Source organism: Meles meles, chromosome 1, assembly GCF_922984935.1.
Source record: "Meles meles chromosome 1, mMelMel3.1 paternal haplotype, whole genome shotgun sequence".
NCBI classification, from domain to species: domain Eukaryota; kingdom Metazoa; phylum Chordata; class Mammalia; order Carnivora; family Mustelidae; genus Meles; species Meles meles.
The window spans coordinates 34,787,984-34,815,175 of NC_060066.1; the positions used below are offsets into that span (position 1 = coordinate 34,787,984).

General features: G+C 47.9%; 1 protein-coding gene across 2 annotated transcripts in view; it reads right to left on the reverse strand.

Annotated features, from left to right (window-relative positions):
* Positions 1–5,646: 5,646 nt before the first annotated feature.
* BAALC (BAALC binder of MAP3K1 and KLF4) overlaps positions 5,647–27,192 on the reverse strand; it is a 77,757-nt gene continuing 56,211 nt past the window's right edge. Inside the window, exons 2-3 of one of the 2 annotated variants that reach the window (XM_045987023.1) lie at positions 20,408–20,574; positions 5,647–7,490 (exon numbers count right to left, since the gene is read on the reverse strand). In XM_045987023.1, coding sequence (XP_045842979.1) covers positions 7,380–7,490; positions 20,408–20,574 — 278 coding nt within the window. In that variant the 3' untranslated portion in view covers positions 5,647–7,379. The remainder of the gene's footprint in view (positions 7,491–20,407; positions 20,575–27,192) is intronic. The other variant, XR_006816142.1, reaches the window with a different exon arrangement.

A 27,192-nucleotide genomic window follows, 5' to 3' on the forward strand; every position in this document is an offset into this window, starting at 1 on the left:
TCCTGAGTTGGTACTTCTGCTCAGAGCCAAGCACATGTTCCAAAGGAAGATTTCTTGAAGGAGGCTGTTCCCCTCATCCCATGGTGCCCAAGGTACATTTTGTATGGAATAATGACCAAAGAATTCACTGAAAATTTAAGTAAACAGACATTTATGTGGGGAATTAGAACTGCATTCTGCGAAGCACAGCTTCAGGTAGAAACCTGACTCCTGTTAGAGGAAGACAAAGAGCGGGCAGAGTCAGAAAAACCGAGGTCATGCCTGCGGTTCTCATTTAGATCCTCTGTGCAAAACGAGGATTGAAACTATGGTGCGGGATTGGTTGGGTTAATATGCAAATGAGGGAATGAAACTTGTCAGATCACGTGGGGTCTTTTCAAAGTGAGGATTGCGAATGAGTCAGGTGTTATAGGGAGGAGGGAGTTAGGTCCTTGCCAAGGGCTTGCAGCTGGGGAAAGGTTCATGTTTCTCTGGTGAGGATGTACATAAATTCTTCCTCCCTTATGGCCTCCCCACCCAATTTCAAAGAGAATTTTCTCGGCTTGCTAGCTAGGCTTGCTAGCTCCATTTTGAAATCTCCTTTATAAAAAGTGCTTATCTTGAAGAAAGGTACATTTGTGGTGAGTTCGAGGATACAATGTATTCAAATAAGGACCCAGCTCTCTTGTACATTTACCCTTGAGCTGAGTTTTATATGCCAGGCCTTGCCCAGGTCCTGGGAATTTCAGGGATGTAGCACAGTTCAATAATTAATAGCTTTGTGTTTATCTTCGTATGGTGGGCATTGTGCTAAGTGCTTTACAGACATATGCTTACTAAATCCACCTGCTACTGTGGGATACCAATTAGCCTCATTTTATAAATGCGCAAACCAGAGCATCAAGAAGTTAAATGACTTGCGCGAGGACACAAAGCTAGTAAGTGGTGAACCTGGGATTCAGGTCCAGGGATTCGGATCTAAGATCCCGTCACAGAGTTTTGGAGACACTAATTCTGTCTGTGATCAGCTAAGCCAGTAGTTCTCAAACCTGGCTGTGCAGGAGAGCCCTCTACGGAATTCTGAAACCTCTTCCCGTGCAGATTTGTACCCCAAATTAAATCAGAGCTTGGGACCCAGGCATAAATTGTTTTGAAAGCTCCCCAGGTTGACTCCACTGGGCAGCCACATTGCCAACCATCCGTGCCAAGCGATCCTAATTCTTTCCACCTGCTACCTTTTTTTTTAACTAGGAAAAAATTCTATTCCATTTTGTTCCGTTCCATAAGCAGCGACTGAGAGGGCACCACAGTCCCTTGCTACCATCTGCATACGACCTTTCACCTTGAGGACCCAACTGTCTTAGGCCATCACTGTCCTATGCTGGATCAAAGAAGAAGGCATGATCTATAATACTCAGGTTTGCAATACATTTTAAAAAGATCCCCCAAATTATTGGTGTTCCCTTCAAAGGAATTTTAATATTATAGCACAATTCAAGAGACGGCCACTGCCTTTGTTGCTGTTAAGAAAAAAAAAGAAAAGAAAAGTTGAAACAAGGGTGAGATTTCACAGATCTGTATGTAGGGCGCAATCATTGATCCCAGCGCTAGAAGCGCTGAGACCTGGATGCTATAAATGGGGCTGTGAAGTCACTTGCCATCCATCGTGACAGGAAGGAAATTCACATTCACGGTGCAATGGACAGAGCACGGGTTTTCACAGAGCAGCGTACCCCAGCTCCCTGCTTGCTAGCTGTGGCATCCCACCTTCCGGTCTTGGTTTCTTCATCTGCGAAGGGAGCTGACCAGGCTCACCTGCGGGACTGCTCGTGTGCCAGGCAGCCAGCTCTGCACCTGGTGCTAGGCCATAATTATTATTAGGTGACAGACTGCGTTGGTTGTCAACTCCTCACAACAGACCCTCAGAAAGCTGCTATTATTTCCGCGGAAGGGCAGTGAGCCTCCGAGAGGCTCCACAGTTTGCCCCCACCCCCAGCATGCAGTTGTAAAAGGACACGTCAGGATTTGTCTCCTGAGCCTGAGGCCTATGTTCTCTGTTTTTCCTGCCCGTCTGGCTGCCAGTCCTTGTTTCACAGGCCATCCCACGACTGATGGATCTATCAGAGGGACAGAGTCTCAATGGATAGTGAAATAAAAGGCAAACAAAAATTTGGGGCTTTCTCCCTGGCACATGGCCGTTATGGAAAAGGATCAGAAAGGGCAATATTATTTACCCCTTTTGCTTTTCAAGCGGAGTCCCACCTGGAGAGGCCTAGCTAAGAAATGAAAACTCCAAAGCTCGGGCTGGCAATAGGTACCCAGGCCTAGCTCTCTGCTGGGTTCAAAAATCTGGGTGATCTGTTATCTGATCGTGTCAGGATTTTCTAATAGGTCCCATGTTCCTAAGAGAATTAAGTATAAATTCCTTCCGATGCTGGTTTCTACGGTCTTTCATGGGGCGGTGGCTTGGAGGGAACAATCCGAAGTAGTTTAAGGAGACTTATATCTTGCTGAAATAGTTGAGGAGCTCACAGCAAGATAAATGCGGAAAGAGAGCCCGGCTGGTGAACCACTCACAACAAAATGTCTCTTGCCCTGTCATACCCTGTCTTACCAAGAACCATGCTGAACAAACCAAAATTTTAGGAATCGCTCTGATTCTTCTCTGCCTGTTGCTTCCTACAGCCGTTCCATCAGCAAATCTTGATGTGTCTATTTCCAAAATAGAAATTCCTATTCACGTACCCCATTCCTTGCCACTAACATCTCTCCCAAGGCTTTTTGTGGGAACCTCTTAAATGGTCTGCTTGCAGTCCTGCCTCCTTCCAGTGCATTCTTCTGTTAATGTTCTTTTATTTATTTATTAAAGATTTACTTATTTGAGAGAGAGAGGAAACATGTGCGCATGGGGGGGGGGGTGGAGGGAGAGACTTCAAGCGGACTTGCAGCTGAGCGCACACCCTGCTCTGACTCTGCTCTCTATCCAACAACCCAGAGATCACGACCTGAGCCGAAACCAAGAGCCTGATGCCCAGCTGAATGAGCTACCCAGGCGCCCCTCCTTTATCACCAAGTTACATTATTGTGATGATTTATTTCTTTTCGTCCGTTTCCTTCACTAGAATGCCAGCTCCATGAGGGCAGGGGGCCAGCTCTGTTTTATTCCTCACTGTATCCCAACTTCTGACACATTGAAGCTTCTTGATCAATACACATGAGGTAAATGAAAGCACAAGTGAATGAATACATAACTTTAAAGATTACGTCCCGTTTGGGTTTTTCTTTTAAGATATTAGTTATTTGACAGAGAGAATGAGCACAAGCAGGGGGAACTACAGGGGGAGAGGGAGAAGCAGGCTCCCCACTCAGTGTGGATCCCTATGCAGGGCTTGATCCCAGGGTCCTGGGATCATGACCTGAGCTAAAGGTATACACTCAACCGACTGAACCACCCAGGTGTCCCTTAAGTCACATTTGTAATTTGTCTACCCAGAAAATTCCTATGAGATTGGCTTCCTAGATTGGTGGGTGGAATGGGGAAAAAGGACCTTCTATATTTTGATGCCTCCTGAAAAGAACATGAAAACAGCATGTTGGGAACACAATTCAGAGCAGGAGTTACAAATGCCAATGTCTCAGGGCTCAGGCAGGTGACACCAATCTGGAGGCTGCCGTGTGTAAGCCACGATGAGTGATGGGAACCATGACAATCGAGAGACCTCATAACGTCAGCTGACATTATGTTTAGCCAACTGTGGCTGAATGACAGTAGCGTCCAGGGGTGTAAGATCTCCCAAGTTTTCAAAAGAAGATGAAGTTTGTATATCAACTAGAATTGGGTTTGGTTGTAATGACTGGAAACAATAGCTTAAATGAAGTAGAAGTATATTTCTCACAGAAAGAGGTCTGGGTTGTGCAATCCTGGACTCATGGAGGCTCAGTGGAATAAGGGACCTAAATTTCTAATTTATTGCTTAGCTCAGCATGGCTTCCATTCTCAAGGTCACCTCATGACCCAGCAGATGGCTGTGGCTCCAGCCATTACCTTCTCATTCCAGGATGCAGGAAGGAAAAGGAGAAAACAAAGGGCCTGACTATTCTTATACAAGGAGACTTCCTGGAAACTTCCATGCCCCACTATTATTTCATTTCATTGGCCAGAAATAAATCGTACCGCTACTCCTAGCTGCAAAGGAGGCTGAAAAATAGAACCTTTTTTTCTAAGTTGACATGGGCCCAGCTAAGGAAAAAAGGGAAGATGGATATCGGAGCTGTTTTTTTTCTGTGAAATTCTTGGGTTTTAACAGCATGACAGGCAAACAGAGCATGTCTGCCGTCTGGTTCAGCAGAGGAGCTGCTGTTTGTGAACCCGGTGGCGGGAGAAAACATGGATAAGATACATCTTTGTGGCAGGTCGGGTAGCCGGTGAGTGGGGCTGGTGAGGGTCATAAGCAGGTGAAGGTTAATAGGACTTCAATAGGGAGTCGGAACAGAAGTGTGTTCAGGTAGCCTGGGGTAGTGGGAGCAATGTAGAGGTGGCAGCGGGAAAGGGTGGGGATGTACAGTCCTTGGCCTGTGCACCCAAGGAGCGCTTGGGTCGTGGGCAGCTCCGGGAGGTCCCTTGCTGCCCCCACTGCTCTCACCTGGAGGTCTTAGCAGCTCTTCCGACGGGTGCGATTTCAAGCTCCTCTAAATCGTGAGGTCTCTCCTCTTTCTGACATTCACCAAAGGTGCCCTCTCACACTAGGTCAGGGTCACCCTCTCAGGAGGGATAAGGAAGCCTGGGCCAGACCCAAACTCCACAAGTTCATCAGCCCTCCCCGGTCACCGCTGGCACCGCCTCAGACTGAGGCTCGGCTTCCTCTCAGACTTTGTGAAATGGCTCCGTCTCCCAGGCACGTTAGACCTTCTTGCCAGGAAAGGACCACGCTACGTATTGGAAAAAACACTAGATTTGCAGGCAGCATTCTTCCCTTGAGTCCCTGCTCCATCGCTTACTAGTTGAGTGACTATAAATACTTTTGTAACTGTCCATTGGAGAACAGTGGTCTCCTTACCTACTCCATAAGGCTTTTTAAAGCGTTCACAGAGATCACGTGTATGAAAGACCTTTCGATCAAAGAAGAAAAAATCTGAACAGCCTTAAGTACAAATTTAAGCTTCCAGTAAAGACTCTCTATTGTCCATATGTTTGACATTGATGACTTTATTGGCACAAACTTTGTAATAGAAAGTGTGAGGTGAATAGGATCGTGAGAATCAGTTCTTGTATCATACACACATGAAAAAGTTGCCAGGTGAATTTCCAGCAGCGTGGTTGAACTTCTGGTCACTATCTTTGTGAGATCCAGATTGTTCCAGGGAGGGGCAGCTCCTACCTGCCCTCCATTCCCTTCTCCCCCAGGAGTGAGACCTTATTTCTATATGAAACAGAGACACCCTCTCGAGTTAAATTCCAAGCGACTTGCAGCATTTCAGTGATGCAAAAACAAGGATGTGAAGAGAAACTGGTGTCGTCCACCACAGAGAGCACATGACGGGGGCAGGACCATCCCACACAGACACAACACGCATGCCCTGCGAGAACGAGCCCTTGAACTTGCAGGATCAATTCCAACATTTGGCAGTTGGGGGCTCCTGCTGAGTAATGCCAGTGGGGCCATAGGATTCACAGGTTTTGCTTTTATTTTATCATTATTTTTTCGTTTTCAGAACATGAAGTTCCCTAAAAGTCCTTTCTCAAAGAACCACAAAATGGCAGAGGTTTGGGAAAAAACTAGTTTTGCATAGGGTAAAGGCTTGTGCAGTGATCAGGAGAACACCCAGATCCAGGGTTTAAGAGAGAAACCTATTCTGAATGTAAAAGTGAGTTCCACTGTGCAATGATTCACAATTATACCTTAGGGTCAAACGTCGTCCCCTAGTTATTAAGTCTGCTGTTAGATTCAGGATGTACAAGCGTGACCAGCCAAGACTCCAAATCTCTTAGCATCAGCAAGGTGCCTGGTGCAGGGTTGGTATTTAATGTTAAATGAATAAATGCACAGTCTATGGAAGGAAGGGGGGAGGGATGGAGGGGTACCATGTGCTCGTGTTTGAGTTATAAAAAAATTGGCAAGAAATGAGGCCGAGTTTCTAAATTTTGATCTAGGCATGTCAATTCTCTGGGCCATATTATATAAACACACACCATCAAGCTACCTCTTTCTGCTAAACAGGGTGTTTATTGGTATCGTCTGATACACCTTTAGTCCTACCTTCCCCAATCCAGGTGTTTAACAGTCCTTTAAAAATCATGTTCCGTTACTCTGGAGGAAGATAGTTCCACCTTAACATGTTTAAAGAAATGTTAGATAACTTTAATCTATCAAGATATTTTTTCCCGCCTCTGATTAACACGGCACGCATCAGTCTCATGTCAATGCAAATGTACAGCAACCAGGGCCAGGCTTTCTAAGGCGATTCCTTTGCAGACAGCAGGTGGCACGTCCTGACACCGTGTCTGAGAGACCAGAGCGAAGCCGTGAGTGCTGCTGATGGGTTCTTGGTCATTTTCTTCTTGTGAGCTGTGTCCGTGCTTTGATCAACAGTTGCAAATGACCCACCAGGAGAGAAGAACCCTGGAAGAGCACAGAATGACCTGGAAAACTCTGCACGTGCAGCATGTGGCTGAGCCCTTGGGGTGTCCTAGGTTGGGTGCATCGACCATGGTGACAGCGATACTGTGGTATGGAAGCTGATGTGGACACTGGGATGGGGGGGACATGGAAGGCTGGTGAGGAATGAGTGCCCCTGCCTCATGGAGAGAGTTCCCAAAACACGCTGTGGGTGTTGCGGGGGAGTTAGTTGGTGTGAAACGGGATCTGCATCTGTCTCCTACTGAGCTAAGGAAACAAGAAGAGCTGGGAGTTTTCCTGGGTCTCGATTTCTCCTATATCTGGATTTGCAGTCAAGTGAAAGACAACTTTTAAGTGAATGCAGTATTCAGTATTCTGCTGGCAGTATTCAGAAAGGAAGAAAGAACAAAAGAATAAGCTGACCCGAAACAGCGCACATGACCCCGGGCAGGAGGGCTTAGAACCAGAGAACCTATTCCTACTTTGTTTCAGCCGCCCCCCTGTGGCTGCACTAACCACGGTTACAGCAAACCACATTGCAGGAGCGGCAAAGAGGCAAACCACGCCTTTGCAGCTTGGTACCCTATGCAAGTACTGTGCCGATACAGCTACGTGGTAAGTGGGAGGCTGGGAACGTCCCCAAAGCCCAGGCAGCCACTGGGCTGCCAAGTACAGTCTCTCAAGGCAGCCGCGTTCTTCACATCCAGCAAGGGCCACCCACTTCTCCGAGTCTCCTTGGTGGTGTCCAACACGTGGAGGGCACAGAGAAGTCCATCTGCCCTGCTAGTTAACGGAGTTCTTTGCCATTCTTCGGTTTCTGTCCACCTGTCGGATGCTGTCTGGAACGTTAATGGTGACTTCTTTTGCAGACATTCGCTTAGCGTCTCTTTTAGCCTGTTAAAAAGTTTAATGTCATGAACTGAGTTAGTAGAAAATACCCAAATTCACATTCATCTCTTGAGATTGTTACACACACGCACACGTGCACACAGCAGCAGGAAAAAGAACCCACTAGAACACATGCATATAACCCCTTTTCAAAGCTCCCGCTAGAAAGCATGCATATAACTCCTTTTCAAAGCTTTCTTTGTTGAAAATGCTGACCTAGCACAGAGCCTAGCATCAGGCATGCTCAATAAAACACTGTCGAATGAATGAATTGCACTGATCGGCAAAGGTCCATCCAAGGGTAGTGTGGAAGATTCCACAGTTTGCGTTAGTAAAGCGGTGAAGGCGTGCAGCTTTGGAGCAAGACTTTGTGGTTCAGATACTGACTAGACAACTTCACCAGGAGCAAGTTTTTTCTAACCTAACCCTCAGTTTTCTCATCTGTAAAATAGGGAATAATAATAGTACCTACCTCACCAGATTACTGTAAGGATTAAATAAGGCCATGCATTAAAGTACTCAGCATAATGCCCGTCACTTAAAAAAAAATGACCACAAAAAGATTTAGTAAGCAAAAGTAAGATTATCCACTTCAAAGTGAAGATAAGCCAATGATAATAGTCTGGCGTTCATACTAAATACTAAAGCACGGACTAAACTATAGGTTCTTCAGCTACATGTGTCCCACCTCAAGAGTAAACGTCAACTAGTGGGGAGTGATTTTGTGCCCATTCTGCTCAACTGCTTGGAGTGAGCATGAGAGGGTCATGGGAGTTGTCTCCACAGTGGATGGACAGAGACGGGTGCTGCCCAGTCCTCAGCCATGGGGACCTGCTGCCTAGCTCCTAGGAGTGCAGTCAGTAAATCCCTTCCAGATGTCCCCGTGGGGTGCTCCACTGCAGAAAGCCAACTCACCCTGGGTCCTGCATTTACCATGGTGGCCCAAGTGGGGGTACAAACATCTGGCCCTTTTGGCACAAAGCAGACCAGCTCTGCCAAGCCACTGGGCTCTAGAGCTCCCTATGGGGTGGGGTCAGCGGCTGCTCGGCCTGCATCTGGCTGGCTCACCTTGTCCCCTGGCCACTCCCGCTTCCATCCCTCCTCTCCGCAGGGGCTGATGCCCAATGAGCATCTTATATAATGACACCTCAATGTCACACCTGAGGGAGCATCTCCCCATACTGGGCGTGAGTGTGGATAGATGCACATTCTTAAAATAATATGGCCCCTGAACAAAGCCAACTACTTTATCCGTAGTGCATCCAAAGACATGGTGGACTATGGGGCCACTGCAGAAAAAGAAACTGGCCTATTTGATTTACTAAGTGATATGAAGTTTGTAACCTGTCACACAAAGGCTGTGTAGCCGGTGCTGGTGATGCCCCCTCCAGATTCTCTTTACATGCCTGGGGCATCCATCCCCCAACTGCTGCGAGTGTGGGCAGCACCCGGTTTTGAGAATTGCCTTCATCTGATTGGAGCCACCTGGCCCAGAAATGCGACAGAGGTCACACCCTGATTCCTGGAGGCAGCCCAAAGCCAATGTCTGATTGCCAGGGATACAAAAGACTGGCCATTTTGCTTTGAGGGGATATAAATATAGGACATTTTCATGCTCCAGAACCCCTGTGGGATCAGACCCCTGTGGGATTCAGCCGAGCTCACGCATTTGCTGAACTGGGTCCTTTGCCTCTCCTGCTTCCCTGACTACCGTACTTTAGGCTTCACCTGAGACAACTCGTTCCATCAACGGTTTGCCCAAGAATCCTCTTCTCAGGCTCCGCTTCTAGGGAACCTGACCTAAGAGTAATTTATGGGTGATCTGCGGGGGCATTTAAGGGATAATTTTGACTACATGCAATTTCAGTCCTTTCCGTTGATGTCAAGAGCTAGGACTTCACTGTTCTCCTCTTTATGATCCCAGGGCCTGGCAGCATCTGACGGAGCAGGCTCTCTCCACTGGAGTTTGGTTGAAGTAGTGGATGAATGAATGAATGAGCACACTGCATTTGCCAAAGCGCCCTTGTCTGAGCAACCAGAAGTCAATGCTGTTTTAAGGATCTAGTAGTCCTCTCAGCTCTTCCAAGACTGAACTGGCACCAGGGCAAGCGGTGACTTTGATGGGTTTCTTTTTCCCTAAAAGCAGACAACTCCTGAAATCCCACAACCAATTTTGTCTTCTAAAGACAAGTGCGACAATTATGAGGCCATTTCCATCTGCTTTGCATTTCGGGCGTTGCTGTACCAGCATGGCGGAGCGGGCATGGAGAAACAGAGGCTTTATTTGACAGCAACTTTCCCCTCAAACCCATAGGCTTAAGTAAGAGAGCTCTCCAGAATGGAAATGTAAACTTTCCAAATAGTGTAACTGCTTTTCTGTAGAGTTACTGGCAAGACTTCACAAAAGGTTGTTAAAGATTATACAGAAGATTATATAGCAGAAAATGCTCTGCTCTATATTTTAGTCTGTTTTTCTAAGCTTAAAAATATAAGCAAAAATTCAATCGTTGGCTGATTCTTCATTTCCTCGCCCATTTGAGGGTCCAAGCTACAAAATAGTTGTTCCCAGAACAGCCACAGGATACGTATGGCTTTAATCTCAAGCACAATGGGGCAATTTCTGATGTTTCTTTTGGCAGTTTCTTAACTCCATTTTCCCAAGCCCCTCTAGTGGCGGCATTTAGGGCACAAGCTTTGGGGCCCACAGAGGGACACTCAGGGCAAGACTCTGTCACCAGTTAGCTGCTGCGAGACACGTTGCTTTAACCTCTGAGTCTCAGTTCCCTTACCTGAAACATGGGGCAAGAATGCCTGATTCTTTGTGGGGCTTTTTGAGAGAATTAAGCACATCACTCCACATTAATGAGGTGACCAACTTTTCCCAGTTGGCCCAAGATTGGCCCATTTTAAAACTGGAAGTTCTCCATCCTGGGAACCTGCTCAGGCCCCCGCAAACCAGCACAGTCGGTCAGCCCAGTTCGAGCTGTCATTAATTTTATTTGCAAAATGATGATGTCGAACATTCTGAATTTCAGCTGGAAATCACCTTATTCTACCAGAACTATGGCTCTTGCTCCTGCTACTTCTAAATAACACCGACTGTAAGCCTGCGGGGCCCACATGTGGATAAAGGGCCACCAGAGTTCTGTACTCCAGTGATGGGTCCAGGCTCTAAGCCATAAATGAGTCCACTTTCCAAGAATTATGCTGTATGAACCCTATCCAGTTAAACAGAACAATAAGGCATTCTCCTGGAAATGCTTTGGGAAAGAGTACCTTTCAAGTCGGAGGCATCCACAGAAAGTCAACCTCCCATGCACAGCAGCGCAGACCCTCACGGGGTCGGTCATTGCTGGAATCTAGTTACAACTTGGAAATCTCAGATTTCTTTCTTTCTTTTTTAAGGTTTTATTTATTTATTTGACAGAGGGATAGAGAGCACAAGTAGGCAGAGCGGGAGGCAGAGGGAGAGGGAGAAGCAGGCTTCCCCCTGAGCATGGAGTCCAATGTGGTGCTTGATCCCAGGACCCCGGGATCACGACCTGAGATGAAGTCAGCCACTTAACTGACTGAGCCACCCAGGCGCCCCGGAAATCTCAGATTTCAAGCCCAACTGAGAGGGAGAAATAGAACTACAATGCCAGATTATTTTCTCTAGGAGCCCTCTTGAGAAGTTGCATTGCCCTCCTACAAGAGAAGAACTATCTGGATAGGAATAGCTATTATTATCCCATTTGGTTCCTCAGGCAGTGTGTAGAAGAGGCATTTTCCCCTCTGAGGGGCTTCTCAGCCAGCCAAACCCTTTTTATTTCATACCCCATTCCCTTTATTTAACTACAGGAAAAGAAAACACGTCCCATTTGCAGTTACTGGCTTAAAAAAAAAATCTTCTGGTTCACAACTCAGTGAGGAGAGAAACCTATTTGGCACCTTTTCCCTCTGTGGCTCTCTGCTCATTCAATCCTTCTTCCACTTCTAAAATTCTTGCTTTCTGAGTTTTATCACCACTGACTCTTGTTAATGGGCCCCCTCTTGTTTCTCACTCAGGTTTACAGCTTTTCTATTCTTCCCTCTGCCTCATTTTCATTTCTGTAGGTTTAGAACTCTGTGAATCATGGATTTGGGCCCCTTGATATAGCCTTTTTAATTAAAAGTAATTTATCGGCTGCCATTTCTCAAGGGTAACCAGACTGACTGATAACTTCCTGGCAGCCTTGAACCCAGATGAACCTGTTTCTTTCTTTCTTTTTCATTTTTTTTTTTAAGATTTTATTTATTTATTTGACACAGAGAGAGAGAGAGAGAGAGAGAGAGATCACAACTAGGCAGAGAGGCAGGCAGGGTTGGGGGGTGAAGCAGGCTCCCTGCTGAGCAGAGAGCAAAGAGATTGGGGAGCTTGATCCCAGGACTCTGAGATCATGACTTGAGCTGAAGGCAGAGGCTTAACCCTCTGAGCCACCCAGGCGCCCCGAACCTATTTCTTGTGGGGTTTAGAAGTTGATGACCCAGCTCGTTCTCTGTGGAAGTGGGGGTAGCCATGGCTTTTCCAGGGGCACCTGGACTCGGGGGTGCAGCTGAGTCTGCTCACTGATTCTCATGCCTCCTCCAAAATGGGAATACAGATGTTCTCAACTTTACTTTGACCCCACAAATACATCTATAGCTAACACGGGATCACCTGAACCTTTTCACAGTTCCTCACACCAACGGAGAAAAGCAAAGCTTACTGAGATTATGATTTAGCAGACATCAATTTTTCTACAACTGTGTTTTTTATTTATAAAACCAATACATGATTATGGTAAAAGAAATTCAAGGAGTAGAGAAGGCAGAATGAAAAGTAACATTGTTCCCATGCTCTGTGCTTTCCCCAGGGGTAACCACAGCTAATGATTTCTCTCTCCCAGTATTCTTTACTTCCTTCCTCGCCTTAACCATGGTTTGGATTATATATATGCTTGTTTACTTGCATATTTTCTACATCCTCAACAGACGATAAACTTCCAGGAGGTAGGGACCCAGTGTGTTGTGTTCACCAGAATATATCCCCAGAATGTAATTTAGTGCCTATCACGTACTAGACAACCAACAAATAACTTGGGGGACACATGTATGAAAAGAAATCTTCAGGGGCACCTGTGTAGTTCAGTGGGTTAAGCCTCTGCCTTTGGCTCAGGTCATGATCTCAGGGTCCTGGGATCGAGCCCTACATCGGGCTCTCTGCTCAGCGGGGATCCTGCTTCCCCCCCCCTCTCTGTCTACTTGGGATCTCTGTCTGTCAAATAAATAAATAAAATCTTAAAAAAAAAGAAAGAAAGAAATCTGCAGAAAGAAGACACAAAATGTCCTGGGAATAGCACACCTGTTTGCGCTGCCCTGCCCTAGAACTTCCCTACGGTATTTACATTATGCTTACAATTGACTGTTTCTTGTGCCATCCCTGAGAGACAGCCAGAAGTGGTACTGCCCTCCCTTTCCCAAGAGGCAGTGGAAGTCACTCAAGCCAACATAACTTGCCCAAGGCCAATGTCAATGCAGGCGGTGGGTTGAACTATAAAGACAGTGGACCCGGGTCCCACATCCAGCCCCCCACAACTCTGCCAAAGCTTACTCTGAATTTTCCACTGTTTTGTTTTTGGTAATAGGAAGGAAGAACATGGGGTTTGGAGGCAGACAGATCTGCGTTTTAAGTCTAAGACAGCCACATCACTACTCCCTGTGTCATGTTGGTCAAATACCCTAACCTTTCTGAGCCTGTTTTCCTGAGTGGGAAATGCTGCCTTCCCCTTAGAGTGAGGGCTAAAGATGATGCCATGTGCAGTGTGGCTGGCTCATAGTGGCCACTGAAAATATCAGTTCCCCTTCCTTCTTCCTCAAAGATTAAAGACAGTCTTGTCACCTGCAACTCAAGACATTCTTCTTCTTTTCAATCCCCTCCAGGGATTAAAGGGAGACAGACAATGACATCTAGCTCTTTCCAAATTCTGTGATTTTATTTGCTGCTGCTTCATGGCATTCGTTTGAGGTCATTAGGAAATATTTGATCATAGCAACCCCACCCAGGGCTAGGATGCTAGGCTCCAAAGACAGGGGTCGGGTCCTGCCTCAGGCAAAACTCTCCAGAACTCCCCAAGCCTGGAGCAAATCCTGTGCCCACAGCAGCATTATCCCCTGTATTCACTTAGGCTACTCAGCACAGGGGTTTAGATCTATCCGGTAGGGAGTGCCAAAAGGAGTTGTTGCTTTTCAACTTGAACCTCTTACAGATCAAACACTAGGAAGGCAGCAGAACCTGCTTGAGAAAAGCACTGGGGATCCCACAGAGGAGTCATCAATCATATGGTGGGCCCTGGAGGGGGGCGGGGAGGGAGCGGTGGAGCTGTGGGAAGCCTTCCCAATCCTAGGGAAGTGCCAGGCCAGCCTCACTGCTGAGAAGGCGAGTGAGTGCATACTAGGGTCACAACCCTGAAGCAGGCTCAGAGGGCAAGGGCATAAAGAATAAGGAGGTCTCTGCCCTGAGAGTCTTCTCATCGGATTGGTGGTTTCTTCAGACCCTTAGATAAATAGTGAGTCTTGGGGTGCCCTGGTGGCTCAGTTGGCTAAATGTCTCCCTTCAGCTCAGGTCATGATCCCAGGTCCTGGGATGGAGCCCCACGTTGGGCTCCCTGCTCAGCAGGGAGCCTGCTTCTCCCTCTCCCTCTGCTACTCTCTCCCTTCCTCTCTCTCTGTCAAGTAAATAAATAAAATCTTAAAAAATTAATAATAATAATGAGCACCTGGGTGGCTCAGTCCTTACGCGTCTGCCTTCAGCTCGGGTCATGATCCTAGTGTCCTGGGATCGAGCCCCGGATTGGGCTCCCTGATCAGCACAAGCCTGCTTCTCCCTCTCCTGTTTCCCCTGCTTGTGTTCCCTCTCTCACTGCCTCTCTCTCTCTCTCTGTCAGATAAATAAATAAAATCTTAAAAAAAAAACCTGAAGAAAAAGTAAAATGAATAGTGAGTCTTGCAATTCTTCCTGTATGTAAGGTGGCAGGCAGCGGATAGTGGCATATAGGGAGGTAGTGGAAATCACTACACACACACACACACACACACACACACACACACACAGCCCTATACTGCTACATTGCCTCCTTTTCCCAGGCTCAAACTACAATGTGCATCAACGTGCCTCCCAAAGATGGGTCTCCCTCTCTAGTTTTCCTCAATGGTTTCTTTTGTTTGGTGTCCCAAGACTCACTATTTATCTAAAGGTCTTTTAACGTCATGTTTTTGTTTTGCCGTGTTTTTATTTTGTTTTGTTATGCTCTTCTCACATATCTCCTATCACCACCACCCAGGAGCAATTCTGGGCTTATCCCGTCCTCCTTTCTGGATCAGGCCTCTCCCTCTTTGGCCAGGGCCATCCCCGTGAGGCTTCACCGTCCTTCCAGGGCTCGGGAGCTGAGAGAGGAAGCTCCTCCTCGGAGATTCGATCCGGACATCGGTGACGCTCTTCAGCACAGTCTGGCCACTTGGTCAAGAGTAATAAAGTCACCCCCAATGACGCAGCTTCCGAAGACAGGTGGGCTCACAGGAGGCCGGCCACCCACTTGAGTCTCGCCTGCTCAGAGCTGTATCCACACACACGTTTCTACCTCGGCTGAACAGGTGTTCTAGCTCTGGGGAGAAAAACAGGAGTCCTAGGACTGAGGGAGCGGCACACTCAGACTGGAGAGCAAGTGTCTGGAGACAGCCCGGAGTTCCTGAATGACTAGCTAGACAGAACAGCGGCTGTAGGATGGCCTCCTGGGTTTTTGTCAAGCTCAGGGAAGAGGCTGGGGGAAGGAGACCCAGGCAGGGATTGCTCGGATGCTGAGCTGCAGAAAGGCCCCAGGTGACTGGAAGAAATCAAGATACAGTAGAGAAATCAAGACACTGTCTCCATCCAGCAGCTCCAGTTTGCACAATATCGTTATTGTCACCCTCCTTTCACTAGTTAGCACCTGCTCAAGCCGGCAGAAGACAGGGGCCGAAGGAACTGAAAGAAGGAAGCTATGGTTTGTCTGGTGGGGCATAAGGTGCAGAGGGGCTCAGAACAGGAGATGCTGCTGCTCACAGCCATTCCTTAGCTATTCCTAGAACCCTCCAGAAAGCAATCCAAACTGAGGGGAGGCGTCTCTGTGAAAGGGAGGAGCTGCTATCCCCTCTGTGTGGCCTTTCATTTCCGTGGAATAAATAGCACGACCTCAAATCGGGGAAGCCTGTGTTCATCTACCCTGTATTATCTGACGCCCCAGCCTCACCCCCACTTCAGCGCACAGGACACGTGTTCTTTTTCCACTCCCGGATCCTTGGCATCAGAACCCTGCCTGGCACCTCGATGGCACTCCGGGGAAGAACAGGACACGAATGCTTCCACGGAGTGCTTACAGGACCCGAGCAGAACATTTTCCAGGCCTCGCAAGGACTGCCTTGGCACATAGGCTTGTTCTGTCCACCGGGATGCAGACAGGTACCAAAGCGGGGCACCTGGGTGGCTCAGTGGGTTAAGCCGCTGCCTTCGGCTCAGGGTCATGATCTCAGGGTCCTGGGATCGAGTCCCACATCGGGCTCTCTGCCCGGCGGCGAGCTTGCTTCCCTCTCTCTCTCTCTCTGCCTGCCTCTCTGTCTACTTGTGGTCTCTCTGTGTCAAATAAATAAATAAATAAAATCTTTAAAAAAAAAAAAATGCCCAAAGCCCAGGGGCGCCTGGGTGGCTCGTTGGGTTAAGCCTCTGCCTTCAGCTCAAGTCATGATCTCAGGGTCCTGGGATCGAGCCCCACACTGGGCTCTCTGCTCCGTAGGGAGCCTGCTTCCCCCCTCTCTCTTGCCTGCCTCTCTGCCTACTTGTAATCTCTCTCTCTTTGGGTCAAATAAATAAATAAAATCTTAAAAAAAAAAAATGCTCAAAGCCCATCAGCCCAGGGGCTGGATGCTGCAGAGGAGAGCGCTGTGGAACGGTAGGACGTTGTCTTGAGGGAACAGAGGAGGAGGGAAGGGGCGAGTGGCTACTGCCCGAGCTGGTCACCGAAAATGCAGGAAGCTGTAGCCCAGGGTGCAGGCGGGCAGCGAGGACCAGATGGTCCGTCAAAGGCCCCGGAGCGTTTAGGAAGCAAACGCTTTTCCCTGAGCAGATTCACTGCTGAGAGCTGTGTGGGGACGAGAGCTCTGATGACAGGAGCTTCAGGGAGAGGTAAGCTTGGCTCGTAAAGCCCACTGTGAATAGGAAACCTGCACCATGGCTTCTGGGGACACAAGACGCCTGGCGGCTGGTGAGACCCCAGGACACAAAGACCACTGAGGCACTTCAGCGCCTGTCTGAACACTCGGGACTGAAGCACCTGCTCCCTGATCTTGTTTCGGAAGTGGCTACGAGGCAGCCATCACTCACTGGACTGTGAAAACCACCTGTGTGGATGGCCGATCAGCGGGGCCACCGCTCCTGGGGCTGTACTGGTGGGACAGCTCCTCACGTCCCCTGCCACTGGGCCGGGGAGGGTGGGGGTCGGTGTCCTCCGTGTGTGTATTGGGGGGTACTGCTTCCCGGCTATCTCCAAGTCTCCGTCCTCATCTATCAGCTGGGGACAGTATCAGTGTTTTACAGCTGTCGTGAGGATTCGGTGAGACACTCTAACAAAGGCTTTATTTTTTTAAAAAGATTTTATGTATTGGGGCGCCTGGGTGGCTCAGTGGGTTAAAGCCTCTGCCTTCGGCTCGGGTCATAATCCCAGGGTCCTGGGATCGAGTCCCGCATCGGGCTCTCTGCTCGGCGGGGAGCCTGCTTCCTCCTCTCTCTCTCTGCCTGCCTCTCTGCCTACTTGTAATTTCTGTCTTTCAAATAAATAAATAAAATCTTAAAAAAAAAAAAGATTTTATGTATTTATTTGAGAGAGAGAGCGAGAGAGAGCATGTGCAAGGGAGGAGAGGAGTGGGACAAGCAGTCTCCCCACTGAGCTCAGACGTGGGGCTCGATCCTAAGACTCTGAGATCGTGACCTGAGCCAAAATCAAGAGTTGGTCGCTTAACTGACTGAGCCACCCAGGCGGCCCAACTTCCTGGCTTTAAATTCTTATGTTCTACAACTGGAATTCATCTACGGCTGGTTAGCGTGCAAAGCTGGTTAGCGTGGAAAACGATTTGTCAGTATCTCTAAAAGTCGCATTTATCCCCATCCCATGAGCCAGGAATTCTATTGCTAGGAATATACTGAAAAGAAATGAACGTCCACCAGCAGGCACGCCCATGAATGTCAGCAGCTGTATTGTTCACCATGGCCCTGCCAGAAACAGCCCAGATGTCCTTCAGGGGGAATAAGGTTACATTCACATAATGGAACAGACGTAACAACAAAAATGAACAAATCTATGTGACTCACAACCACGCAGATGAGTCTCACTGGCCTGACGGTGGACACGAGCAGCCAAGCACCAAAGAGCACACACCATATGACACCATCTATAAACATCTACAAAACAAACCACACTGGCCTAGAATGCTAGATGTCGGAAGAGTGGCTAGACTGCAGAGGTGGACAGTGACTGGCACGTCCCAGTCACCACGGTGAGGGGGGCACAAGGGACATTTCTGGGGTACGGAAAGTGTTTTCAGTCTTCACACGGCTAATGACTATGTGGGCGTGTCACCTTGTAAAGATTTCATTGTGCCGCCTTATAAAGATTCATTGCGTTTAGGACTGACTTGGGCGTTCTTCTAAATGTACGTTCCATGCGGTAGACAGCGCGACTGCCCTTAATCAATCCTTTGCTGACTCTCCAGTCAGGACTTCCTTGCCCTCCTGTTGGGGGGGGCTTGTCCATGTGACCTGCTCGGGCCAAGAGGAGGTTAGCTGGCAGGATATGAGCAGAGACATGAAACGTGTTCCTGTAGTTTGGTTTTGCCCTCTTGGGTTTCTACCACAGTCGTGAGAAGGTACGCCTCAGAGATGCTGCTTTTCTGGACTGATTCCCAAAATAATACACATGCAACAGCTTGAACTACATGAGGAGCCTGGTGCCGAAGTCAGGCCTAGCCACTCAACTCACAGCTGATTGTGACAGGAAAAATAAGATTGTTCGAAGCCACTGAACGCTGGTGTGCTTTGGTGTGCAGCATTACTGTGGCCATCAAGGACTAATACCTTACTCTTTAGTAAAAAAAAGTCTGTTCACGCCTCTATGTTCCATCTTTGTAATAGTCACCTGTGTCCAGTACCGGTCCCTGGCACCCACCTCCAGCACTTACATGAATGACTCATGACGACTCATGTCCTAAGTCAAATGAATCAGTTTCCTTTTCTATAAATTGGGGACGATGCTTACTTTCCAGTGCTCCTGGGAGGATTTAATGCCCCAGCAGACCTAAAAGCACTTTGCAAATTGCAGAGCACAATTTTAAAGGGATGAATGATGGGGGGCAGGAAGCCAGTGTGTGTGGATCATGTCACACACCAGGCAGAGCTGCTTCCTCTCCCCCACGACCCAGCCTGACTTGAAGGGAGAGGGCACACGCGTGGGGAGGAGGCTTGCGGACAGATGTCAAGCCCTGCACTAAAGCAGTCTCCCAGGTTTTGAGCCGAGCTCTGTGGGGCCTACCCTTGGGGGAGGCAATGATGCTTAGGTCTCTCGAAGGCCAGCTCATGCACAGGCCGAGTAGGCAGTCCAGGACCCCAGGAGGGCCACCCTCAAGTTCAAGTCAATCCCTTCCCCCTCCATGTCTTTCTTCCAAGTCTGAAGAGCCACCCTCAGTGCTTCATTCCATCCTGTTGGGTGCTGTGGGCCTGACCATCCCCTGCTAATCCCCACTGCCCGACTTACAACACTTCTCCGTTTACACAGAACAGGCCCATCTGTTCTCTCACTGGGCTATTATTTCCATTGTGTGCATAAGGAGCCCGAGACTCTGAGAGATTAAGTGGGTCCTGCCAGGCCACTTAGTTAACAAGCCTTAGAGCTGAATTTGCAACAGGTTTTCTAACGAAGGGTTAGGGTGGTAACTCACTCAAGTGAGCAAGAATTCCATCATTAAAGAACCAGCTGGGGCGTCAGGAAACAGGTGGCAGTGGCCTGAGGGGACAGGACCAGCAAGTTTTGACAGGGGAGAGTGGGGGACAAGGGTTTGGAAAATCAGCATCAGAGAAGCAGTGAACCTTGGTGGGGGCGGGGGAGGGGGGCTGGTGCAGATGAGGAAGTGGGGGAGGGAGTGGAAGGAGGAGGCAGACCCCGGGTGGGCCAACTAGGGGCAGTCTTTCCCTCGGGAGGAGCTAGGGCCAGCAGGGGGAGCGCTTCCCCACAACAGCTCTGGGAGAAAGGAAAGACTGCAAAGGAGGCCCGGGGTCTGTGGTGCCGCAGCCTTACCTCCTCTTCAACCCTAACAGTCAGAGGGTGATGCTACCGCCACATTTGGCAATGACAGCCCCCCTTGGGGACGCTCCCACTGACCGCCTGGGCGGAGGGTGTGAGGTAAAAACGCCTGGCCTGACTCCTACCACACCGGTCTTCTCTCTCCTTCCCGGCCAACGCTGAGCCCTGCCCACTGCCTGGCCCCAAACTGGTTCCTGTGACGAGTACAATCCTCAGTGTCAAGATGGTGAGAGCTGTGCTGAAGGGAGCCTGGAACAAAGCTGTATTTAAGCAAACACACACTTCCTTTAGAGTGCAGACAGCAAGGGCCCGTTTCTGCTGACTCAACAAAACACAGCGACCCTTGAGGCAAGGATGGGGTGGGAGTGGGGTCCTACTATTTTCTTGGCAACAGTTTTCCCATGGGTTGAACAGAAAAATCTCCCTTCGGTAAGGTGAGGCGTCACTGCTCCTTCCCTGGGTACCAGCTCGGCTTGGCCCTGCTCTGAAGCAAGCTTCTCCCCTCTTCTCCAGAACCAAGTGGGTTCTGTGGCCGTGACCTACCTCCGTGGTCCGGAGGCCGTTCTGTTTCTGGGTCAGGGGGCCTGAGTTGAGGCTCTGGGGATTCGGGCACTGGGTCCCACTGCTCATCTTCTTGTCTGGGTTGGAGAGTCCACCTGGGGCTGTAGACCGGGGTACACCATTGGAGGACGGTCCCTCTTCCAGCGCACCTGAGGGAAGGAAGCAGAGGACGGCGCTGGAGTCTTCCACATGCCACATGCTGCAAATAATTCCCCAGAGCGTGGGGGGAAAGCCCCAAAGAAGAAATACGTCACCACAATCCCAGCATGTGGAATTACCCTTTTCTTTTCTTTTTTATATTTTATTTATTTGACAGAGAGAAATCACAAGTAGGCAGAGAGGCAGGCAGAGAGAGAGGAGGAAGCAGGCTCCCTGCGGAGCAGAGAGTCCGATGTGGGGCTCGATCCCAGGACCCTGAGATCATGACCTGAGCCGAAGGAAGAGGCTTTAACCCACTGAGCCACCCAGGCACCCCCACTGTACTTATTTTTATATGGCCTAATACCACTAATATCACCGTCTTGTCTTCTCCATTAGCCGCATTAGTTACATACTCGATTTATGAGTTATACGGTGTGCGAAAGGACTGGCCCACTGAGCCTGATGAGTAAGCAGAGAAGCTAACCGTGAGTGGGATTACCAGCCCAGTGTGCTCAGAGGTATGAACAGAAGGTCAGGGAAGGGGGGGAGGGTATTTACTGTTACTTCTACCTACCATAAACTAGGTGATTTTGCTGCATGGCTTTAAGTTAACCGGTATTTGCTAGTTCCAGAAATAACAGATTCAATGTTAGAAAGTTTGTGAGCTATAGAAAACCACAAAGGAAGAATCATTTCTACCTCATTGCCCAGAGTTATCTCCTATTAACAAAATGCTAAATGTCCTTTTGGCAGACGCTTTTGGTGTCCACCCAGGTCCACCTACCCGGCCCCTGCCCCCACCCCCCAGCCGCTGTGGATGTCAGTGGCTAGTAGCTCTTGGCTGCCCTCTTCTCCTAAGGCTTGCCGTTGGCTGAAGGAAGCCCCCTTACCAGGACAGGCCTGACCAGTTACATCAGGTACAGCCCATGGCCAATGATCAACTACAAGTGTATTGGTGGGGGGTATGTACAACAGCTCAGTCCTCTTGCCTCTGAGCAGGACAATTTTGTCCCTTTGCTCCAAAGCAACCCACTGGATCAGGCTGAGGCTAGACTAATCCTGAAACCACATCTCTGCCCACCTCCTTCCCCTGGCCGGTCCTGCTTCCCTATTCTCTCTCTCTCACACAGTTCCCCTCCCAGTAGTGTCTCCAGGAGTCACTTACATAAAATCCCCTTCTCAGGCTCTGCCTTTAGAGAACCAAACCTAGGACAGTGTATAGAGCCTGTATGCCGGATATATTCCTTCCGCTCCTCCACACTCCCTCTCCCCTCCTCCCTACCCTGTTCTATGTTCCAGAACACTGACCTCATGAACCACATCAACAGGCTCCCTCATCCACTGGCTTCCATTCGGGTTTGCCAACAACGGGCAGCACCAGCTACCGAGCAGAGGGGTCTAGAGTAGCACACTGAGGTCGGGTCTTTGTTCCCCCAGCTCCCACCCTGCAGGGTCACCATGGGTGCACTGTGTCCTCGATACACTCCTCCACCAAAAAAATGTACAGAACCAAGAAAAGCCAGAGAGACTGTGCAATTAGGAGGTTTCTGATGACTTCTGGGAAGGCTCAGAGTGGTGGGAACAGAGGACAGATGGCAAGTTGTTGAGTAGGAAGTTACAGATGCTACATTGGTCAGGGTGCTCAGCTACAAGCAACAGAATTGACTCCAGTGAGTTAAAGTAGGAAAGCAATTCATTTGAATGGTCTGAGAGGCTCTCAGACCTTCTGCGAGGGTTGGAGGATGAGGCGTAGAGGTTATCTATCCAGGCACAGTGTCCCAAATCCCTCCATGGAGCTTGTCCTACCAAGCCCTACACCATGGAACCTGGCCTCAGCATTGCTGTCACACTTGTAATAAAAAAGTATTGTTGTTTTTCTGAAATTCATCTGGCAACCCTACCGGGTGCCAAGCCCCCCAGGCAGGGGCGGGGGCATTGTTGTGAAAGCTGCAATGTACTAGACCCTGAGCTGCACCTGCAACTCTGCTCCATGCCAGCCCTCTCAAGCCTGAAAGATGGGAGAGTAACTCTTATTTTACAGGAGAAGAAGCTGAAATTTAATGCAGGTTCTGTATGTTTCCAAAGCTTGTGGTCTTAGCAAGTATTCACATATCCTTCAAAGAAAAAATAACAAGTAGGCAGTTCTCCAACTTTAGTGGGCATGAGACCCACCTGGGGTGTCCGTTAAAATGCAGATCCCTATGTCCAACCCCCAGAATTTTGGATTCAGTAGGGGCCCAGGAATATGCATGCATTATGATAAGTTCCCTCCACTCTACCCACTTCTAGTGACTCTGAGACGTGGAATTCTGAAGACTGCACTTTTAGGCTCCTGACATGGAGACCGATGCTTATGCTTGAGGGTTACATGTAAAATACCCAACTATATTTCTTTCCACAGTGAACTCGTAGTAGTAAATTGAGGGACATCTGTGTGCCCGGGAGGTATGTCTTTTTTTGACATCCTTCACAACATTTTTATTCTATCCAGAAGACCAACCAAATCACTGACTTTGCCAAAAGACGGGAAACAGCTGTGTCCAAAGCTTGTTGATAAGTTGCAACCAAGGACTTCTTGCCAGTTTCTTGCTATTTTGGAAATGGAGCTGGGAGGGGAGCAACACAGAGAAATTAAGAATGATAGCTGGAAGCCATGTGGCGAGCAGGACAAGGGGAAACTTCTCTGTAACCCAAACACCGGGTTTTCTCTGGTGAAGGTGATCTCTGCATCCAAAGTCATTGAAACCACCTGAAAGTCCTACCCGCAATGCCTGAAAACTGAAGTGTAAGACATTAGCAGTCTATTTGGAAAGAATCTCAAGTCACATCAGATGAAACTCTGGCTCGTCAGTATCTGGGCTCAGGCCCTGAGCACGCGGCTGACGATGATTTTGTCTGAACCACAACCACGCAGCCACTTAGAATGGGTCTCCCTATTTTTCAAAATGAACTAAAATGGAGGGGCATCTGTCATTTTTTCAGTCTGATGAGTGATTTTTGAGTGCACACTACGTGTAAGAAGCTATGTAGTTTTTTGTAAGACTAATTTCAGGAAGTCCTTTAAAAATGGTGAGCAACCCTTACATTTATTGTCAATTGATTATGATCAAGGGTGTCAATGGGAGAAGAGTTTTTTTTCTTTTCTTCTTCTTCTTTCTTTTTTTTGCTTTGGCCAGGGGGCAGACCAGGGATAGTTTTTTCAACTAGTGTGTGGGGCAACTGGATATCTACATTTGAAAGAATGACACTAGACTCTATCTCACACCATATATAAAAGTTAACCCAAAAGGCATTAAAAAAAACACCTAAATGTAACTGCTAAAACTATAAAACACTTGAAAGAAAACACAGACATAAATCTTCATGACCTTGGGTTAGGCAATGGTTTCTTAAAAATGATCCCATAAGCACAAACAATAGCAGAAAACAGACAAATTGGGCATCACCAAAATGTAAAACTTTTGGGTCTCAAAGGACATCACAAAAAAGTTGAAATGACAATCCACAAAACAGGAGAAAATTTTTGCAAATTTATATCTAATAAAGGACAAATAACCAAATGAAAACATAGGCAAAGGATATGAATAGACATTTCTTCAAAAAGGAATGCAAATGGCCAATAAGCACATGAAAAGATGTTCAATATCACTAGCTATTGGGGAAATATAAATCAAAACCATGAAATACTACTTCACACTCACTGGAATGGCTATAAGAGAAAAAGGCAGATAGTAACAAGTGTTGGTAAAGATATGGAGAATTTGGAACCCTCAGTCACTGCTGGTAAAAATAGTGAGCCTACTTTAGAAATCAGTCTGGTAACTCCTCCAAAGGTTAGACAGAGAGCTACCATGTGTCTCAGAAATTCCACTTCTAGGTATATACTCAAGAGAAACGAAAACCCACGTCCACTGAAAGACTTGTACGAAAGTGTTCACAGCAGGGTTATTCACTGTAGCCCCAAAGCGGAAATGCCCCTAATATCCAACAATGACAGATGGATAAATAAAACATGGTATAAACATACAATGGAACAGAATTTGGTAATAAACAAAATGAGGTACTGATCCACGCTGCAACAGTGATAAACCTTGAAAACACTATGCTAAGTGAAAGAAGCCAGTTACAGGTCACATAGTATACTACTTCATTCATATGAAATGTGCAGAAATAGGTAAATCTCTAGACAGAAAAATAAATCAATAATTGCCTGGAGCTGGGGGCACTGGGGGGGGAAATGAGGAATGATTACTAACAGACAAAGGATTTCTTTTTAAGGTGGTTGAAAATGTTCTGAAACTGTGCACAACTCTGAGAATAGACTAAAACCCACTTAATTGTACACTTTAAGCAGGTCAATTGCACAGTACGTGAATTATAGCTCAATAAAGTTGTAATTTTAAAAAATGTCAGCAACACATTTTAGAATGTTATATTGACTGAAGAAAAGAAAGAAGCACATTGGACTTTGAACAGCTATGGTCGGGCAGAGAAAATGGCCAATGGACTTGTCCAGTCTACAGCGATAACGGCAGTTCGAGTCTAACAGCTGCCCAAGGCCATGGTTCCTGACTAGGAGGGAACAGGAGGGCCCCTGTTCCCTGAGATGAGTTGACAGCCTATCACATCTGCCCTTGGCCATGGGCATTGGTGGTGCAAATGGCTTCCCCCTGGTACCTGCAGCATGCAAGCAAGACACCTGCTGAGGGCAACAGCTGAACTGAAAAGATCCCAGGAAGAAGCAAGGAGAGTCCCCTCTGCCCTCAGTGAATTCAGGCAGGTCTGGATTATTCTTTTCCCCAAAGACACACCCAAGGACAGCAAACAAGCTGACTGAACTGGGAGGCCGCCAAAAGGAAAGATCAAGATCTCACTCTCCTTCTCTGTGCTGATGCTGTTGGAATCTATCCGTCTTGCTCGTCCCTCTCTCCCTTTGATCCCTCCTTCACTCACTTCTTCCTCATCATCATAAGTGATCACTTATCTCTTCTTTTATCCTCTGTCCTTGAATTAGCCAGTCATTTGAGAAACAGTTTTCCCGTGCCTATGACGTGCCAACCATTCCTCGGGAGCTGGGTTACACCCGTATTTACAGAGGAGGCAGACTGCAGTCTCCCAGTGAAATCCTCCCTCCACCCACTTGCCCTTTCTTCCTGCCTCTCCCAGTCTGCACTAAACCCTCCCGTTCCACAGGGGAGAGGATAATGGGAGATGGATGGCAAAGGCTGAATTCCCATTGGCAGGGGGAGGCGGAAGATAAGAATTGGAACTAGCGTTGACAATTATCTGTGACAGATGGAGGGTGAGGCAAGGAGGCGAACATTTCGAAGATAATGCATCATATCCACGCATGCATCTAACTTCCCCTTCCTCATCCAAGCAACCCTGGCCGGATCCCACCTTCTTACTCAGGCTGAAACTGCCTCTCTAGGGAATTGTTTGCCTGAGCAATGCCTGACAAGCAGTGCCCCCTCCCCTAGGGGACAAATCACTGGCTGGGAAGGAAGTCCCGGGTTGTAGGGGGGAGTTCCAGGGGGCCCCTCCAGGGCCTGCTGCCATCCTTGGCCACAGCCCTGCCCATCATGGTCCCATTTCTACTGGAATGGGGAGGCTTACTTTGATCTTTTATTCCCACCCCCCTTCCTTATGTGTGCAGACAAAGTGTGCTGGCTTGTGGCCTGACTTCTTCCCACAAAGTCGGCAGATCTAATCAGTAAGGGATCTGAAAACAGCCCAGGGTTGCACCTAAGACTGCTCCAAAGATGCCTGGCCCCATGCTAGTCTTCATGGCCTGTCCTTCCTCTTTTACTTAGTGAAATTTTTCCTTAAGGAAATAGTCTCCCAGTGAAATTTTCCTCTCTGTTTTCTTCTATTCTTTGGTTCATTTTGAGGGATGGTTAGCCCTTTAAGGCAGGGGCAGCTTGTTTCCTGGCTGCTTTTTTTTTTTTTTTTTTTTTTTTCCTTCCTTGCCCTTTTCTGAGTTTAGTGCAACAGTTTTTCCAGCAGGCTCTTTCCAGGTTGGCTGTAGTGGGCCCTAAATTGTCCTCGTAGGTGGATGTCAGAAATTAGGCGAAACACCCTTATCAGATAGAAGAAGTATATGTGGGGCAAGCAGACTAGGAGATTTAAGTCAATTGTATTAATTCTTGACATTTTAAAACCACCCAAAGCAATCCATCAATCCTCTAGCAGCTGTAAGTGCCTACACTGTCTAACACTGGGCTGCTCTAAGTGGATATAAAATATCTGCCTACCTGAATTCTTTATGCTTCTGTCCCTTAATTGGAAACCTCACAGTTAATTTAAAAATCACTGAAAAATAGGGGCGCCTGGGTGGCTCAGTGGGTTAAACCTCTGCCTTTGGCTCAGGTCGTGATTTCAGGGTCCTGGGATGGAGCCCCGCATCGGACTCTCTGCTCAGCGGGGAGCCTGCTTCCCCCCTTTCTCTCTGTCTGCCTCTCTGCCTACTCGTGATCTCTATCCGCCAAATAAAAAAATAAAATCTTTAACAGTTATTGAAAAATAGAGCCATGCAAAATTTAAGAACCAAAATGTCGTTCTTCTTAACTATCAGAATGGCAAAAGTTAAGTCTGATAATATTCAATGTTGAAAGGGTGTGGATTCA